The 17,772-nt window shown below is 44.9% G+C and overlaps 1 protein-coding gene across 1 annotated transcript in view; it reads left to right on the top strand.

Moving 5' to 3' along the window:
- DGKQ (diacylglycerol kinase theta) overlaps nucleotides 1-17,772 on the top strand; it is an 82,634-nt gene that overhangs the window by 61,278 nt on the left and 3,584 nt on the right. The window contains 7 exon segments of the mRNA XM_021379985.1: nucleotides 4,033-4,184; nucleotides 5,496-5,644; nucleotides 6,614-6,795; nucleotides 7,950-8,050; nucleotides 13,825-13,971; nucleotides 15,009-15,120; nucleotides 16,835-16,987. Coding sequence (XP_021235660.1) covers nucleotides 4,033-4,184; nucleotides 5,496-5,644; nucleotides 6,614-6,795; nucleotides 7,950-8,050; nucleotides 13,825-13,971; nucleotides 15,009-15,120; nucleotides 16,835-16,987 — 996 coding nt within the window.

The raw sequence follows: 17,772 nt of genomic DNA, 5'->3' as shown, positions 1-17,772 counted from the left end.
CTTCTAAATGTTCACAACTAATATTTTTAAAAATTACTTTCCTAAGAAAGAGAAGGTAATTGACCGCTCTTGTCCATGTTCTAGTAAGGCACTCGATATAAGGTTTGGGCTGGTTTCTTTTCTCTGACTCTTTCATTGTAAAAGTTTTTGTTTATTTTGAACTTCACAGCTGAATGTTCCTTATTTCATTTTTTCCTTCTTCTTCCTCCCACCCCTTGGTTTTTTTAAACTCCACAAGTATCTGGGTCCTGGGCCACGGCAGAGGTTCTAGATACCCCATATTGTTCAGGAAGTTCAAATGACTGGAGATAAAATTTTCAAATTTAGGAAGTGAAAAAGGTTTGACGAGGTAAAAATGGGAGCTGATTAAGCGGGAACGCAGGGCAGAGCAGAAGCTGCCCAGTTTGCCCTGATGGCGGGAAGCAGCTTTTCCCTTCAGCACCGCTCTGCCTTCCCCTGCTGGCAGAATTCTCAATGGAACGTGGCTGATGGAGTAACAAAAAGGGCCTTACTGAAAAGCAGGACTTTGTTTGCTGTTTGTATAATGCCTGTGGTGGCTTGAGGGAAGGAAATCCATCCCCTTCTTCGGATGTGAGGATCCTTGAGCTGCTGACCTTACCGTGCAAGACATCCTTCCTTTTTGTGGCAGGAGCACGCAGTGTTTAGTTTAGATTTCCTTCACTGACTACGGGTATCCTTTCCGTATACTTACAGGCATAAACGCATCACAGTTTTTGTTCACAGGGCTTGCTTTGGTGAGTGCTTCTCTTTTTCCAGTGGTGCCTGAACATGCAGGCAAGGCCCCTTTGGACTCATCATTCTTCGCAGTGTGGGAGAGGGTGGTTACTCAGGGGAAGCAGCTGGGTTGTCTCTCCTTGTGTCACCAGCCTTGCCACCTTTGTCTCACCACTCTTGTTCCACCAGCAGCTAGAAAACGTTCTGGACTTCCCTGACTCTCTGTCAGCCAAAACAGTCATGTCTTTAGCCAAGAATGTCACTTTATGGCCGAAGGTAAAGCAAGAGGAAGGAAGGGGCAGGAGAAGAAATGAGTTTCTCCTCAGTCAGCGTTCTCACCTGCTTGGCGTTCCAGTTTTCCTGGTGCATTTTCTCTTTGTACCTAGCAGTCACAGCTGATGGAGGAGGATACTTCTCATGCAAGCAGTGACACAGAGAAGAGATTTTTATGCAGCTGGAGTATCTTAACGCATCTAGCAGAAGGTTAGTGCCTAGCTCTTCCACAAAAGCATCATTTGAGGAAATTTCTTGAATCAGTATTCAAACCCCAAAGTATGGTTTGCTTTCCAGCCATCTGAGCTGGCTCACATGCAGCAGTAACATGGGTATCTCAGCAGTGGATGCCAGTTTCCTTCCCCACCTTTGCTTGACAAAGTGGCCTGATTTCTCCAGCTTGAGGTTCAGTTCACAGTCCTGGTAGTTAGTATGGACAGCAGCTGTGACGCTGTCTGGGTGCTGTCTCCTCTCTCTGTAGCTGTTCAGATTTCTTCCTGTGTTTGCAAGCTGTTATCATGCAGCTTCTTCGCTGCCTCCTGAATCATTCATGTCTAAATTGACTTCTCTTTAGCATTGTTGTTTTTTTCCTGGGTCCATCCTGTCAGCTGCGTGACAAATGAGTGTTCCCTGAATGCTGCCCAGTTTGTAAATACAAATTGCCATGACTTAGGGACTGTGGCAGACATTTCTGTTTCAAAGCACACTTGCTGAAATGCCCGACAGACTTTTAATGTGCACCTGCCTCACAGCTTTGTTTACCTGCACGCTGTGACTGGATGAATAAAAAGATGCTTTCATGCTTCCTGGTCTTTCTAGAGTCATTTATAAGTCATCTTACTGCGTGGATGATGGGGTGTTTGAAGACCAGTCCAGAGGGGATATTTCTCCCCATCATCCCCATGCGATGCGTTGGCTGTCTCAGTAAATCCCCATGTGCCGCTTGCAGGCACTGCCCTCAGTGTGGCTCCTGGAAGGGCAGCAGGATGCCTGCAGCACTGCAGTGCCTTGAGAGCCCTTCAGCAGAGACTTCAGTGGTGTAAGGAAGGCACCACAGAATGGCAGGGATGTCCTGAGATCATCTTGTCCAACCCCACTGCTGAAGCAGGTTTCCTACAGTAGGTTGCTAAGGAAGGTATCCGGGTGGGTTTTTGGATATGTCCAGAGAAGGAAGCTGCACAGCCTCTCTAGGGAGCCTGTTCCAGTGCTCTGTTAGCCTCATAGTAAAGAAGTTTTCCCTCATGTTCAGATGGAACTACTTGTGTTCCAATCTGTGCCTTATCCTGTCACTGAGAACCACTGAAAAGAGCCTGGCCCCATCCACTTGACACCTATCCTTTAAATATTTAGAAGCATTGGTAAGATCCCCTCTTAGTGTTCTCCAGGCTGAACAGCCCTGGGTCTCTCAGGCTTTCCTCATAAGGGAAATGCTCCATGACCCTGATTATCTTTGTGGCGCTCAGCTGGGCTCTCTCCATCAGTTCCTTGTCTTTCCCAAACTGGGGAGCCCAGATCTGGATGCAGTTCTCCAGATGTGGTCTCACTGTGGCTGTGTAGCGGGGGAGGACCACCTCCCTCAACCTGCTGGCCATGTTCTTTTAATGCCCTCCAGGATACCATTGGCTTTCTTGACCACAGGGGCTCACTGCTGGCTCGTGGTCAACCTGTTGTGTACCAGGGCAACCAGGTCTTTCTCTGCAGAGCTCCTTTCCAGCAGGACAGCCCCTGACCTGTACTGATGGCGTGTGGTTATTCCTTCCCAGGTGTAGGACTCCACGTGTGCCCTTGTTGAACCTCATTAAGGTTCCTCTCCATCCAACTCTCCAGCCTGTCCAGCTCTTGCTGAACGGATGCACAGCCTTCTGGTGTGTCATCATACTCCTCCCAGCTATGTATCGTCAACAAACTTGCTGAGGGTATACTCTTGTACTAAGAGACATGGTTTAGTGGGGTAATACTAGTGGTAGGTGGATGATTGGACTGAGTGATCTTGGTGGTCTTTTCCAACCTTGGTGATTTTATGTTTCTCTTTCTGTCCCTTCCTGTGGGTCATTGATGAAGATGCTGAACAAAACCAGTCCACGTACCAGCCCTTGGGCGACAGTGCTAGCTACAGGCCTCCAGGTCACACCTCTCTGAGCTCTGACTGTGAACCAATTTTCAGTCCACCTCATTGTTCACTCATCTGTCCCACACTTCCTAAGCTTACTTACAAGTTGTTACGGGAGACAGTGTCAAAGGCCTTGCTGAAGTCAAGGTGCACAGCATCCACAACTCTCCCCTCATCTATGCAGCCAGTCATGACATCCACAAAGGCTACCGGACTGGTCAAGCATGATTTCCCCTTGGAGAATGCAGTAACCTTTTCTGATAACCTTTTCTTCCTCTTGCTTGAAGATGACACCTGGAATAAGTTGTTCCATCACCTTCCCTAGGACAGAGGTGAAATTACTGTCACTTAGTTTCCCAGTTCTCCTTCTTGCCCTTTTTGAGGACTGGAGTAACACTGACTTTCCTCCAGCCTTACTGATTTAAAATAAGTATTTTTATAAGAAGCTTTCAGCCTCTTACTAATCCTTCGTCTTTAAACAATTTTCCTTGTAAATTAACATGAGTTTTAAGGCAACCGCTAAATTTAAGTGAAAAGTTTCAGTTGCTTTTGGAAGAAGTTCTGTCTTTGCAAGGATTATATTCAGTTCCTGCATGATTCTGGAAATCAGCTTATCCTTCACACTATTCTTTGTCATGTACTTTTTACTGAAAACATGGTAGAAAGGCGATGCCTCTGTTTTTAACACTAGGCCAGACTGTGTAGTTGGAGTGGGTTTAGGAAACTTCATTTTCCAGAAGAACAAAATCAGTAGCTAGCCTTGTTGATTGCCTAGATGTTGAGTCGTCTTATGTATTGAATCCGGATTCTTTTTTACTAAGCATCAAGGAAGTATTAGGAAATACTTTTGCAGTGCAGTAGTAATCTTCCTGCCTAGTCATGATTTTGTCTAATCCTTTCTTTCCTTCATTCAGGCTTCCAAGATACCGCAGAACTGCTGGCCACTTCTTGTATTTGTGAATCCAAAAAGCGGTGGTCTGAAAGGTCGGGACCTGCTGTACTGTTTTAGAAAGCTGCTGAATCCACATCAGGTCTTTGAACTTACCAATGGTGGTCCTTTGCCTGGGTAAGTTGTCATATTTTTCCTTGTTATTGGTGTGACTTTGTTAAGTATTTTGTGGTGTGTTTTTTTGTTTTTTTTTTTTTAAGGCAAGATCAGGTTCTGTTATTATAAGGTTATTGATTGTGTCTGTTCTTTGCCTGGATGGCAAAGTAGTGGATCAGACTGGTTCTTCCTGGTAATCAAAATAGGCTTTGACTTCCCTCTTCCCTATAGAGAGCAGATTAGTTCCTGATGTGTATACTTATATCAAGTCTAACAGATCTCAATGCTGGCAAAGTCGCTTGTACTTCATAATAATGCAAGTATACTTATCGTCAAAAATAAGAATATTTTATAAATAAATGAATACCAAAAGAGAAATGTCATGTTGCCTTGCAAAAATGCTCATTTTTTGCTTTTATTTCCTCCAACATGCTGTGGAAACTTAACAGGAAAGTAGAATAAGATTTTCTATTTTGACTCTTGACACTTGGCCACAATTGCAGAATTAACGGGGCCTGCCCGATCACAGCTGCACCGTTTCTCAATCTGAGGAACAGAACATAATGTGATTGTAGGGAGGCAGAAGCAATTACTAGATTTAATCAACACCATTTTGTTAACTCTTCATAAGACTGAAAGCAGTGACTGCAGCCTGCTCGGAGTAGCCTCGTTATTCAGTGCAGCTTTAACAAAGAACTCTTGTGGCACGACCTTCAAAATAAACGCCTTCAAGAGAGAAATACAGCTTACACAGAAAGCAAGTAAAACAAGTTGCACAAACTTTTTGGTCAGAGTTGTGTAATTTTGTTGTCTTTCTAATGTAGTTGAGGCTGCAGCTGTGGTAGTTAGTTCATTTTGTATTGCCTGGTAGTAAGAAGTATTTCTGTAGCTGTACGGCAGAATGCTTCTACTTGCTTATTGCTTGTCGTGAAATGTGAGTAAAGATTATTTTGCTGGATGTCCCGTTGCGTGGGATGAAAGGCTAAAAAGAGTGAGAACAAACAAAATAGTGCTGTGAACAAGAAGTCCTGTCAAAATCCCACACTTGGCAGCATCAGAATGACTAAGTGAAAAAAAATTTCAGAGCCTCTACAAAAATGTGAAGTGTTACGGATGTTCATAGGGAAGCTGTGAACAGTTAGATCTGTTTGGTGAGGAAATAAGTGGTTAACAATTGGTGTCCAGCTGCAAAAAATCATAGGAGAGTGCGGTTCTCACTCTTTTTAAAAATTCAGCAATGATGTGTTATGTTAAATAACATAGGTAGAGACTGCTTTTTTTTGTACTGCGTTGTAATGCTTCTTTTCCCCTTTGCTTTGTTTCTCAATGGAGGTTTCACATGTTCTCCAAAGTCCCCTCTTTCCGAGTGCTGGTGTGCGGAGGTGATGGCACCGTGGGGTGGGTTCTTGGCGCGCTGGAGGAGATCAGGCACAAGCTGGTGTGCTCAGAGCCTCCTGTTGCCATCCTGCCTCTAGGAACAGGTGAGAACTGGGGCAAGTGCTACTCTGAGGACTACTCAGTACGTGCTGAAGACCCTCGCTCTCCATAGCTTTTCTGTGTTGTGTATTGGCAGGACTAATTGCTGGCAAGAGTGACTGTCGTAGGCACAAGCTCTAAATGGTGAACATAGAAACGCGGACTTGGAGGCAGACAGCAGAAACATCTTCCCACGTAGCTCAGGGTTGTATTAGCTTTTACTTTCTCGCACCGTTGAGGTTTGAGTTCAGCAGGTGTCGGCCCGCATTCTTTAAAAGTTTATCTTCTAGTACAGCGTGGATCTCTCCTGCCCAGCCTGAAGGTGTGCCTGCCACACAGTTTAATGCACATAGTGCCCCACTGGGTGGGCTAGCCCCCGGTGCTAGCTCGCTGCTGACTGGCCTGCATGCAGCTTGTGCATGGGTCCAACAGCTGGAAATCCAGCTGGATCTCTGCCTGAGGCTTTGCGCCTGGGGATCCTCCAGGAGGTTTGTCTTCCTTTATCCACCTGAGAAACCACTGCTGAGGATGCCAGGACTCAGTTCTAGCCAGCTTGGAATAGCAAGCCAGGATCAGCTCGTCAGCCGGTCGTGCTGCAGGAGTATTGCTGTGGCTGTGTCTGAGGGGGCAGCACTTGGAGAGGGCAAAACATTCTCCCCTTGGCAACCCCCACTGCGCTGTAGGCCAGTGAATTCAGCTGTGCACTGGCTTGATAACAGTCTCTTCCATTGCCTTTTTTGGAATTTTTTCAAATGAGACAGTATATCTGTAGGTGACGCAAAGCACACGTGCAGCTACAACGCTGGGGTATGTTTTATGATGGCTCACTTTTCAGTCCAGTTGCACTACTTTCGTGACTTGCTTGGAGCGCTTTACGGTGATTCGATTTGTAGTACAGAGCTGAAACAGTTCTTGGTGCTTTTAGCTAACTTACAGAATGGTGTCACATCTTTGGGATCTTTGTTGTTGGCCAGGTAATGACTTAGGAAGAGTCTTGGGCTGGGGAGCTGGCTACAGTGGGGAGGACCCCTACTCCGTGTTGATTTCTGTGGATGAAGCGGACGACATTCTGATGGACCGCTGGACTATTCTCTTGGATGCTGAAGAGCCTGCTGAGGGTGCAGAGAATGTCATGGCAGAGCCTGAGCCTCCGAAGGTGAGGTTTACGTGTCAGTGGTGTGCCTTTTTGCTTTGCTTGGGAAGAAATGGATTTCTCAAGTAAGAAAAACGTTTTGAAGGAAAGCCAAACAAACACTCCCCGGAATACTAGTGAAACTGGAGTGCTGAGCGAAAAATCGCAAATTTAAAAAAGGCTGCTCTGGTCTTTCTTGTTACAGCTCAAAAAAAAACGACTGTAAGTTACAAAAGTACAGAGGGGTAAATCCTCCTGTCATCTTACTGCTGCTGGGTGTCTGTATCTGCAGCATCTGTTTTATATTCTTGGAGGGAAAGGCCCTGAACTTTGGTTTGCATTTCTTGTTTCTGTTAGGAAAATAGAAGCGTAGATTGTTGGTGGTGACTAAGGAGCTTTTGTGGATACTGATTCTGTTTATTTTCAGACAAAATCAAGAAATTGGGTGGAAGAGGGGGTAGCAAAAAAGAAAAGAGAAAGCTGTAATAATAGTAGCCCTTGTCTAAGATTTTAGCCCAGTTGCTGGAAAGTCATAGGCATTGTGTCAGTTAGAGAACTGGAGTTGCTCAAGTTCTAGGTATTTTTATTTGGTGGAGGCGGGGATGGATTTGCCCTGAGTGTGCCTGGTCTGCTTCTTAAAGATTGAGTGTGCAGGAATCAATGGCTGGGATAGAAAAGCTGTGGAGCGAGCTGGCGTACAGAGGAAGAATCAATAGGAGAAATTGTAGAGATCTGTGGAACCTTGAGGTTGTTGCACTGAGAGCTATTTAAAATGCAGTTCAGTAGGTGAAGTCAAGTTCTGTACTCATCTGGCATAAGATTGCTGCCAAAAATGATAGTGGTGTTAGTGTTTAGTAAGTTAGATGTAGTTGTTGCATAGAATCGCTTTGAGAAGTTGGGTTGGCTTTATTTCTGCGTTTATTTTTATGTCTGCCTTATTATACTTGCTTCTTGCAGTTAAATGTGGAAATTTGTAATAATTTGGAAATAATGACAACACATATCAACAACTGCTTTATTTTTAGTGCCTTGTTTCTGGAAAATGTTTTCCTACATTTGTCAAGATGCAAATAACTTGGAAGAATCATCTTCAACTCTTACTTTTGTTGAAAAGTTTTGGAACGTCTGCATTTAGAAACATAAGCCTTGAAAAAATAATACTTTTTTTTTTTTGACAGATTGTACAGATGAACAATTACTGTGGTCTTGGCATTGATGCAGAATTGAGCTTGGACTTTCATCATGCTAGAGAAGAAGAACCAGGGAAATTTAATAGCAGGTAATCCTGGGGGAAGCAGAGGGGAGGGGTAAATCATGTAGCATCCCACAACTTCTAATTTATGCTAAGGCCGATAATCTTGCTACAAGTATTCACAAATAACATTGCTCAAGGCGAAGCTGGCACAGGCAGGAGTTAAAATAGCCATGAACTCTTAGACATACCATTTGTTTGGCCTTTTGTTTTTTTTTCTTTTTTTCTTTTCCTCTGCTTTCCAAGGGGGAACACAAGAGAAATTTTTGGAGGCCCCATTATTATTATTCGCTGTACTTAGTTGCCAATAACTTCAATGTCAAATTCAGCGAAATTTGACGGTCGTGGAAATATCTCTTATTCAAAGCCTTTAGCAGGAGAGAAGGCAGTGCTGCTGCACACTGCACGTTTCCCACCCTTGCTTAGTGCTGTGGTAGTATCTGCGTGCTGGTCATTACAATTTTTTAAATCTCTCTGAGTCTCAAGTGAGGCAGTGTGGTAATGTTTTGTACTTGGGTCAGGGCAATCCCAGCTATGTATACACACTGGCAGAAGAACCCCTTGGGGATAGCCCTGAGGAGAAGAGCGTGGAGGTCCTGGTGGATGAAAAACCGAACAGGAGCCAGCAGTGTGCTCTGGCAGCTCAGAAGGCCAATGGTATTCTGTGCTCCATCAGAAGAGGGGTGGCAGCAGGGACAGGGAAGGATTGTCCCTCTCTACTCTGCCCTTGTGAGGCCCCATCTGCAGTTCTGCATCCAGGTCTGGGGCTCTCAGCGCAGGAAAGATGTGGAGCTGTTGGACAGGGTCCAGAGGAGGGCCACCAAGATGAGCAGAGCATGGAGCACCTCTCCTATGGGGACAGGCTGAGGGAGCTGGGCTTGCTCAGCCTGGGGAAGAGAAGGTGGCAGAGGGATCTCATTGCAGCCTTCTGCTATTTAAAGGGAGATTATAAACAGGAGAGAAATCAACTTTTTACACAGGTGGATTGTGATAGGACAAGATAGTTTTAAACTAAAGGAGTTTTAAACTAAAGGAAGGGAGATTTACAGCAGATGTCTGGGGGAAGTGTTTTACTGATAGGGTGGTGAGGTGCTGGAGCAGGCTGCCAGAGAGGTTGTGGATGCCCCATCCCTGGAGGTGCTCAAGGCCAGGTTGGATGGGGCCCTGGGCAGCCTGATCCAGTACTTGATCTAGGGGTTGGCTAGTGAAACTTGGTGGCAGGTGCTTGGAGCTTGATGGTACCTGAGGTCCCTTCCAACCCAAGCCATTCTTTAATAAAAAAGAGTCGTGGAAAGAAACCTCTGTCCTTCCTGGCATGCAGATCAATCGATAACAGCACTTCTTTTTGTTCCTGTAATTACTGAACCTGACGAGAGAAAGAAATCACATTTGTGTAATTAATCAGTAGCTCTTCACAGGAACTGTTCTTGACTGCTCTTTATTCCCTTTTGTTTGCAAGCTGATATCCTCTGAGTTGCCTCTCAGTTGCCAGAACAAGCTATTACAGCTGCACAGTATTCCAGTCTCATCTATTAAGAATATTCTTTGATCTGTTCTCTGTGCAGTAATACGCAGACTCACCTCTCTTGTATGTTTTATCTGTGCAGATGTTGCTCATTTATTTCCTAAAACACTGAGTAAGATACTGATCTTGTCCTTTACTTATTGACACGATATTTGAGAGCTATGCTTTGATCTTTATTTCCCTGTGTGCTTTTAATCTCTCTCATCTTTACCATCTCATGGTGTGCAGCGTCTGCAGTGCAGTAGGTGATGACTTGATATTCTTGCAGACCTTCAGCATGCACATGTGGACATGGTGCAAGCATGTCTTGGGGAGTGTGTGGGAAAAACTGTGGTTTGGGTTTGTTGTTTTTTTTTTTTGCAAATCTGAAAGGCTATATAGTTCTGTGATTCAGGGTCTGAGAAGGAGGTATGAATTATGAATTGATGCTGAAGGGCTGTTTTGCAGAGGACAAGCAGCTTGTGGAGATTAATGGTGCTGGCACAATTGCTGCCTTTCAGTGTCTGTAATGATGATTGTTAAAATTGTTGCTTTCCCAGGGTATGCAAATGCACAATCTTGCCAGCCAGATGAGCGCACTCTTCTTTTTTTCAGTGAATTAACTGAAAAGCGTGGCAGTTCAACACCAAATGCTGCAGCAGTCGTCACGCAAACAGTGCTGCATGCAAGATGGGACCTTTCAGGTGGTGCAGTCAGAGTCTTCGTGTACCCCTTGGAAGAAAATGGGCATGTGTGCTCTTCCTGGTTCAATGCCTTAGGTTGGTCACTGTCCTGGGAACTGCGCGCTCCCTGGCCTCGTGCTGTGCAGTGTCTTTACAGGCTCAAGACCAGTGCAGTGATGATGTCCTTCACTTGCGAACACGGCAACGTGTTTTGGCAGTCGTGATTTCTGTGTTGTTGAATGTCAGGTTTTATGAGTCTTCCCACAGCATAAAACTGAGCATCAGGCCATCTGCCTTCTTTCCTCCACTCTCATGGGGTCCTGGAGCAGTCTTTAGAGTTGCCTGTTAGAGAATAGACCATGTCTCCTTTGTGCCACCAAAAGTTTGCAGGAGTCCTCTGTGAGCGGCAGGCTTGGTGGCTGTCATGTGAACCAGGGAGAATATTCTGCACGTCTTAATGCAATTAATGCAATTTTAGAATTGTTTCGCAAGGATCCAAAACTCCTCTGTCTCCTAGTAGAGGCGTGGTTTGAAACTATAGATGGATTTCTCAGTTCCGCGTTTTAAAGTGCTTCAACAGCTAGTGTCTAAATGACCTTTGTCTGTGTTGGGTCTGTTGAAAGTGAGTCTGGTAAAGTTCTTTCACTGTCAGTGACATCGCCTTCGGAAAGTCACCCGTGCTGGTCAGAGAAGAAAGTCACTGATCAGCTTTTGTCGTGGTGGCATCCCCCAGGTGGGACTGTCAAAGTGCAGGACCAGTTACAGATGCTCGCCCTGTTTTGCCTGATCTGCTTTCTGAGCTGAGCACTGCACTTGGAATGCTTGCTTCCTTCCAAGTGGTGTTACCCACCTGCTTGTTAGTGTTCGTGGGAAACTGCAGTCCCTCTGGAAGTGCTTGGCACATAGGGTTTACAAAGCCTTACCTTTCAGGGTACGCAGCGGTTGGCAGGAGCTCTGAGGAGTCTGACTTCTTGCATCGTTTGGCTTTTCTTAGTGACTCGTGAAGGCTGGCTTCAGGAGCTTGGAAAGCAGTTGCTGACCGTCCTGTTTGCTCTGACCACAAGAGATCCTTGCTGCTTGGCTAACAGCCATGGAGGCAGTTCAGCTCGTGGTGTAGTAGATGGTTTCGTGTCTCCCTGACTGTATGGAGGCTCGGCTGGAAGGCTTGTTAAGAGAAAAGGGTGTTTTTGAGATTTTTCTCTCAGGGGTAAAAGCAGTTGTATACTTCCCTAGTCCACAAAACCGGTCCTGCATAGGATCGCCTTTTAACCTCATCTCTTCTGGCATATGCATTTAACAGAACTGCCCTTCTGGAAGGGTGTAGCCCTGTGGGTTTATCAGTGGAGAGCTGGTAGTAGTCGAATGCTGGCTGTGTTTGCAGTGCAGTGATGGTAGGAAAACAAACCAGAGGGCCATTCCTGGGCTGAATAGGCCGGGTCTCCACGCTGATCGGAGCAGTGGGATGTTACCTCAGTGTCTGTACTCCAGAGCGTTCCAAATAGTTCTGGGGTGACGTAATGATGCAAGCGTTGCAGCCGAGCTGACGCAGAGGCTCACAGGCTCGGTGGGGATGAACGCCCTGCTCAGAAAGCCCTGCCCTCCTCCCTCGTCCCCACCACCGTCATTCACAGCAGTGGCTGCAGTGCGAGCCTCACGCCCCAGTACAGACCTTGAAGACACTGAGCACAAATAAAGTGCTTCAAAGATGACTTGTCTTTCCTACCTTGCTAGTTAAATGTGGTGAAACTGCCGTCTGCACAATGTATGTAACCGAGGGTTTGCTTTAGGAGATGATGCTTCTTTCTACCAATGGGGCAAGTTAGTTTGTTGTTCACTAAAGCTAGCCGCAGACTGGTGACTTGGGCTTGCACTCTTCCCACCAAATCATACCCTACATGAAGATGCAGTGATTCAGAGTGAGAAAACAGCAGTGATTCTGCCTAGTTGGGTGTGCAAGGTTCACCCTTCCAAGCCTGGCTAACAGTTTCAATCATAAAGTCTGTCACCTTCACAGCCACGAGGTAGATTTCAGCATGGTAATGTCACGGCAGTCAAATTTTCTCATTTTCTTTTTCTTTTTTTTTTTTTTTTTGTCTCTGTGTCCTGACACGGTTCACAGCTGAAATGGAATACATAGACAAGAATGGGGTGATAGGGTTTGGTCTTTGGCAGTTTTTGCTCTTTGCTGTGTGCCATGGGATGCCATACCCAACGCGTGCTGTGGACTCAGAGGTCTATAGCACTTGCTTTGCAGTCACATAATTCAGAACTTTGTCTGCAGTGATGGCTCTGTGTCATATTTTTAGTTTCTGCAGGCTTCTCTCTTGATGTAACTGAAGTTGTTACTTCTCGGGGGCACTTAAAGTATTCTGTTTCTTACCTATATTATTTTCCAGTTGTAACTAATGCATTCAAATTGGACAGAGCCTGTTTTGGCATAGCCACACCTCTTGGTCTTGTCTGGAGTGGAAGCATATGTTAAATGGTCTTACATCAGGTGCCTATATTTCAGTTCTTTTTCAAACTGTTAACATGTACAATGAATCCTTCCCAGTATAATAATTTAGAAGAACCAAGCAGTGTCTGGAGAGTGGACTGTAAGCCACGTGCTGAATCGTCTGCCTTCGCCATGTGAACATCTCCACAACTCAGACATAATGCTAGGGACGTTCTGCAGGTGGGATTCCAGTGACACCCCTGTGCTAATGGGCTCAAAGAATGGAAATTCATGCTTTTTATTTCGAGGTCCTTTAAGGTCGCTGTGTTTCTCAAGGTTTCCACTGTAGAAGAAAAGACTAGCGTTTGTTTACATAACTCTTAAAATATTTTGACATCTCTAGGGATGCCATAAAATCTTCCTCATCTTTTTTTTACTCTAAAATTAGATACACTAGAGCTCTGTCACCGATTAACACTACAAGGCATGTTTTCAATTTCTGCAACTGAGTCTGGTTTAAATGAATGAGCAATATGTAAAGCCCAGAATGAAGTTTTTGTGCTCTATCTTTGTGCCTTAATTATTCTGTCAGTGCATGATAAAATGGTTCAAAATGTTCCATGGGGGCTCCTAGGTCCTAATCAGCAATACAGTTTTCAGCCCAAACGTTTATTTCTCAAAGAAGCATTGCCTCTCTGCATCTCCGTATCTCCGCATGCCTTCACAGCACAGTTCTTCTGGGTGGATAGCGATAGGAGAAGGGGGAATGGTTTTGAAGTGAGACAGGGGAGATTTTGGTTGGCTGTTAGGAGGAAGCTTTTCACTGCGAGGGTGGTGAGGCGCTGGAACAGGTTGCCCAAGGAGGCTGTGGATGCCCCGTCCCTGGAGGCATTCCAGGCCAGGCTGGAGGTGGCTCTGGGCAGCCTGGTCTAGTGGTTGGCGACCCTGCAAGCAGCAGGGGGGTTGAAACTGGATCATCTTGGAGGTCCTGTTCAACCCAGGCCATTCTGTGATTCTCTCTTAATTAAAAGGTGCATTAAGTGAACTTTGTGGCTTAGCTTTCTTTCTGTAGTAAAGCTAGAAGAATTCATAGAGCTTTTCATTTGAAGAACGCTTTAAACGTACCTGGTAGAGAACAGTGCTAGTGTGTGTTCACATGATGCTTGTCTGCTCCTAGGTTTCACAACAAAGGAGTTTATGTGAAAGTTGGGCTGCAGAAGATAAGCCATACCAGAAACCTTCATAAGGACATAAAGCTTCAGGTTGACCAGCGAGTGGTGGAGTTACCAAATATAGAAGGACTTATTTTTATTAACATACCCAGGTAAAAATGGGAGAAGGTAACCTTTGTGGAGACGTGTCTGCCTGTACGTGTGGCAGTGCTGCTTTTTGTATGAGCAGCAGCACCGTGGTTAAACTGTCTGGACTGGCAGGTGGTTGTTACCTGGGTAGTTTTGGTTATTGCCCAACTCTGGGCTTGCAGCAGCACCCGAGGAGTCTCAGTACCATTCTAACATTGCTTTTCTGACCTTTGAAAGTGACAGTCACGCTGCAATAAAAGGTGTCACTACCTTGTTTTCCCAGTGCAAACCCCTGTATATCTGCTACTTCTCCTGCGTCCTAACTGTAATTAGGAGTGGAATCTTCACCAGGGACAGATACGTATGGAGCTGGTGATGTTCTTGTCCAGGGAGCTGCAAGAAGCCCCCAGCTCAGGAAACCTTCACACAGTTCAGAGGCTGCACTGACACCAGCAGGGAGCGGGAGGGAAATATGTAGGAAATGTGACTTCCTTAAATTTGCTGGTGATTAAGAGTGCCTTTTTTTTTATTTGTGTACAAACAGCCATCCATTCATGCAGCTGTACTATATTTTTCAGATATGCTCTAGCCTTAAACCTCTCTGCATCTGTTTTTGTTATACTTTGAATGTGTTTCATCTTTTCATTCATACACTAGGCGTTGGACATGATGATCCTTGTGGGTCCCATCCAGTGTGGGATGTTCTTTGGTACACGTGTATTTATATACACACACAGAAACGTGCACACACGTACACTCATGCATATGTTGCACATGAGAGCTGTGGAGAAGACCAGGATTAGCAGTGAGCAGTCAGTGCACCTAAAGAATAAGCAAATGATTTGAATGAAGAAGGTCAATACTGCACAAAATGCAAAACCTTCTTTCGCATCTCAGTGATCTCAGCAGAATGTTTCCAAGTTTTAGAAGAGCATTTCTTGCTCTTAGTGCAGGAAAACTCAGCTCTCCGTCCCACTGGAGAAGAGCAGAGTGCCGAGCTGTTGAATCCTGACAGACCAGGGGTTGCAGGTGGGGTGGTCACTGTGTGTTCTCTGTGCAGCTGGGGGTCCGGAGCTGATCTCTGGGGCACTGACAGTGCTGACCGCTTTGAGAAACCACGCATTGATGATGGCCTGCTGGAAGTGGTTGGTGTGACTGGCGTGGTTCACATGGTAAGTTGTCACCCCACTGACAATAGAGGAAATATGTTGTAGTGAGTCTCTCCGATAAAAACACTTTGTCAGACTGATTTATTTTCATAATAAACTGCACCTTAAAAGTGAATAGTCCTAAAAAGTATAGGTCGGTGCTGGAATTGTACCATCATTTGTTCAGGTTCTTTTATGTAGTACAGAAGTGGTTATAGACCATAAACAGAACTCATGGCAGCATCAGCTGTCTGTGAACAGCTGTTCAGCAGCTAGCTGTAACTGCTGTGCCCATTCCTGGGCTGCAGGGCCCCTTGGTAGCCTGTGTGTTAGCCTGCTTGGAAGACCCATATTGAGGTGCCAGACAACAGCAGATAGAATGGAAAGTGAAGAAACTCATGGCTGCATGAGAAGCATGAGAATTGTGAAGAACTTCTTAAAAGAGCCTGAGAAAATGCTTGGTTCAAAGGTTACCTGTATAAGTAGGTATGGAACACGAATACACGTATACATAGATGTTATGGAATGCATTACTTTTATCGTGTAGTGTATAACGGTGTAAATAACAAACAGCTCATAAGATTTCAATATGGTAAGAACACGTCTTCACTTAGTATATTTACAAAAAGTCTTGTCATACCTGAGCACAATCAAGGCAGAGATTCCTCTTAGAGAGGCAGCTTTATTATCTGCCACAGGCTTTCCAATACCTATGTCTGAGAATCTGATAATACTGTGTTTGATCAAGTGCTACGTGAAGCAGATGGTATTGGTATACAGTTCTGCAGCAAATATTGTAGTGCAGTCGGTCTAACTTTAATTCTTCGTGTGTTATGTGTTATGACACGGCCTGCTTTAAGCAATGCCATCCTGTGGGATGGTGAGTTATTCTTGTCTTCTCTTTGCATCTGTTCCACTCTATTAAGAAATCTGCTGCTGAAAAATTATATGTGGTCAGGTAAGTGGAGACAACAAATCCATACAATCACCAAAAATGGAAAGGTAGATGGTTGCACAACTCAACCTTTGGTGACAGCCAGCTCTACGGTTTTGTAACGTAGTTATTTGGGGAAGACAAACATAAAAACATTCCATGAGAAGTAATTCGGTTTTGTTAGAGCAAACAAGGAGTGTGCGTGTTGCTTCAGAATCTAAATCTTAACAAACCTGTGCCTTTTTTCTGATCATGTGTTAAGCTTTTTACCCTTCCCGTTTGGCATCTGTACATATTCACCAAGGCAAATTTTAGAAGCAAAGTTGACTTTGCATCATTTTTTACTGTCAACGCTGATCCATTAGTTCAAGACGAATTTGGAGTTGAGTATGGCAAAACTCCCTGTGTTGTGTGATTATGTGCTTTTAGATTTTGGAGTCCCACATGCACCAAAGTCTGTGCTTAGTTGTTTTGAAAATGCCTTTACTACTTTATGGAGGGGGGAAGTAGAAGCAAACAACTTTTCTGAGTGCATGCTCCGTTACCAACACAAAAGTCCAAATGACTCCACTGTGTAAGTTATTTGGCCTCTGGCAGCATGCAGATGCTGGGTTGTTGTTCATAAAGTGACTTGAGTAATTCATTCTGCACCAGTAAAGGCATCCTGTGCCGATTTTGCTTAAGCAATTCTTGTACTTGAAACTTAAGAGAATAAAATTGTATCCACCCAGCTCAAGTGCAGCTAATATTTGTGCTTCTTGTTGACTGGGGTGATTGATAATCTTGGCTTTTACTTCTTAACAGGGTCAAGTCCAAAGCGGTTTTCGCTCAGGCATCCGCATAGCCCAGGGCTCATATTTTCGTGTAACACTCCTAAAGCCAATTCCAGTTCAAGTTGATGGAGAGCCCTGGATTCAAGCCCCAGGACAGATTATTATCTCTGCTGCAGGACCAAAGGTAATGGCTGTAAGTTGGTCACAAAAAAACTGACTGTTTCTTCAGTTACGTTATTCAGTTATCTTGCTCATCCATTGTGTTCTGATACTTAACTTCAAAGGAGCTAGTCAGCCCAGAGTAGTAATTGTTGGGTAAGCAAACAGTTGTTTCTACAGAGAGAGGTTTGACAGCCTTCTCCAGCGGCTCAGATGGGGCTTGTGTTCAAGAAGATAGTCCCTGAGCTTCAGCCAAGTGACTCCGTTTTATCTCTTATTGAGATCTGCAGGCAGTGTTGCTTGCCCTGAAGCAGGTGGTAGTTATGAGGGCCATGGTAGGACTCCAGTGAGTGAGGACAAAAGAGTGTGCTGGCCATGCTGGAGGAGATAAGATCAGTCAGAAGGCAGCAAAGGAGAAGACGGAATACTGGAGGAGGAGAGACCTGAGAAAAAGAGACTTTTGAGTTCGTTAGTGTCTGTTTGTCCCTAATATCTCAGTATATGTGCGGAAGAAAAAGAGCATCAGCTGCCTAAGAATTAACTTTTATTCTGATACTGAAATTGGGAAATAAACATTTTGTCTGCAAACTTAAGGAAACCTTTTTAATTCACAGAAATGTGTTGCTATGGGCTTAGAGACCACGTATCGCCACTGGGAGGGCTACCAAAAGAATGGCACTTGCAGACTAAAAATGGGTTAAAAAGAGGGTCACAACTCAGGTGTTTGGGAATGTGTTAAGCCTGGGGGCTGGGGGTGGGGAGGGAGAGAGTGCACACTGAAGTTGGCCTTCCAGTGAGAAGTATTGCTGT

Source organism: Numida meleagris, chromosome Z, assembly GCF_002078875.1.
Source record: "Numida meleagris isolate 19003 breed g44 Domestic line chromosome Z, NumMel1.0, whole genome shotgun sequence".
In the NCBI taxonomy this organism is placed as follows: domain Eukaryota; kingdom Metazoa; phylum Chordata; class Aves; order Galliformes; family Numididae; genus Numida; species Numida meleagris.
This window is presented reverse-complemented; position numbering and strand designations above follow the sequence as displayed.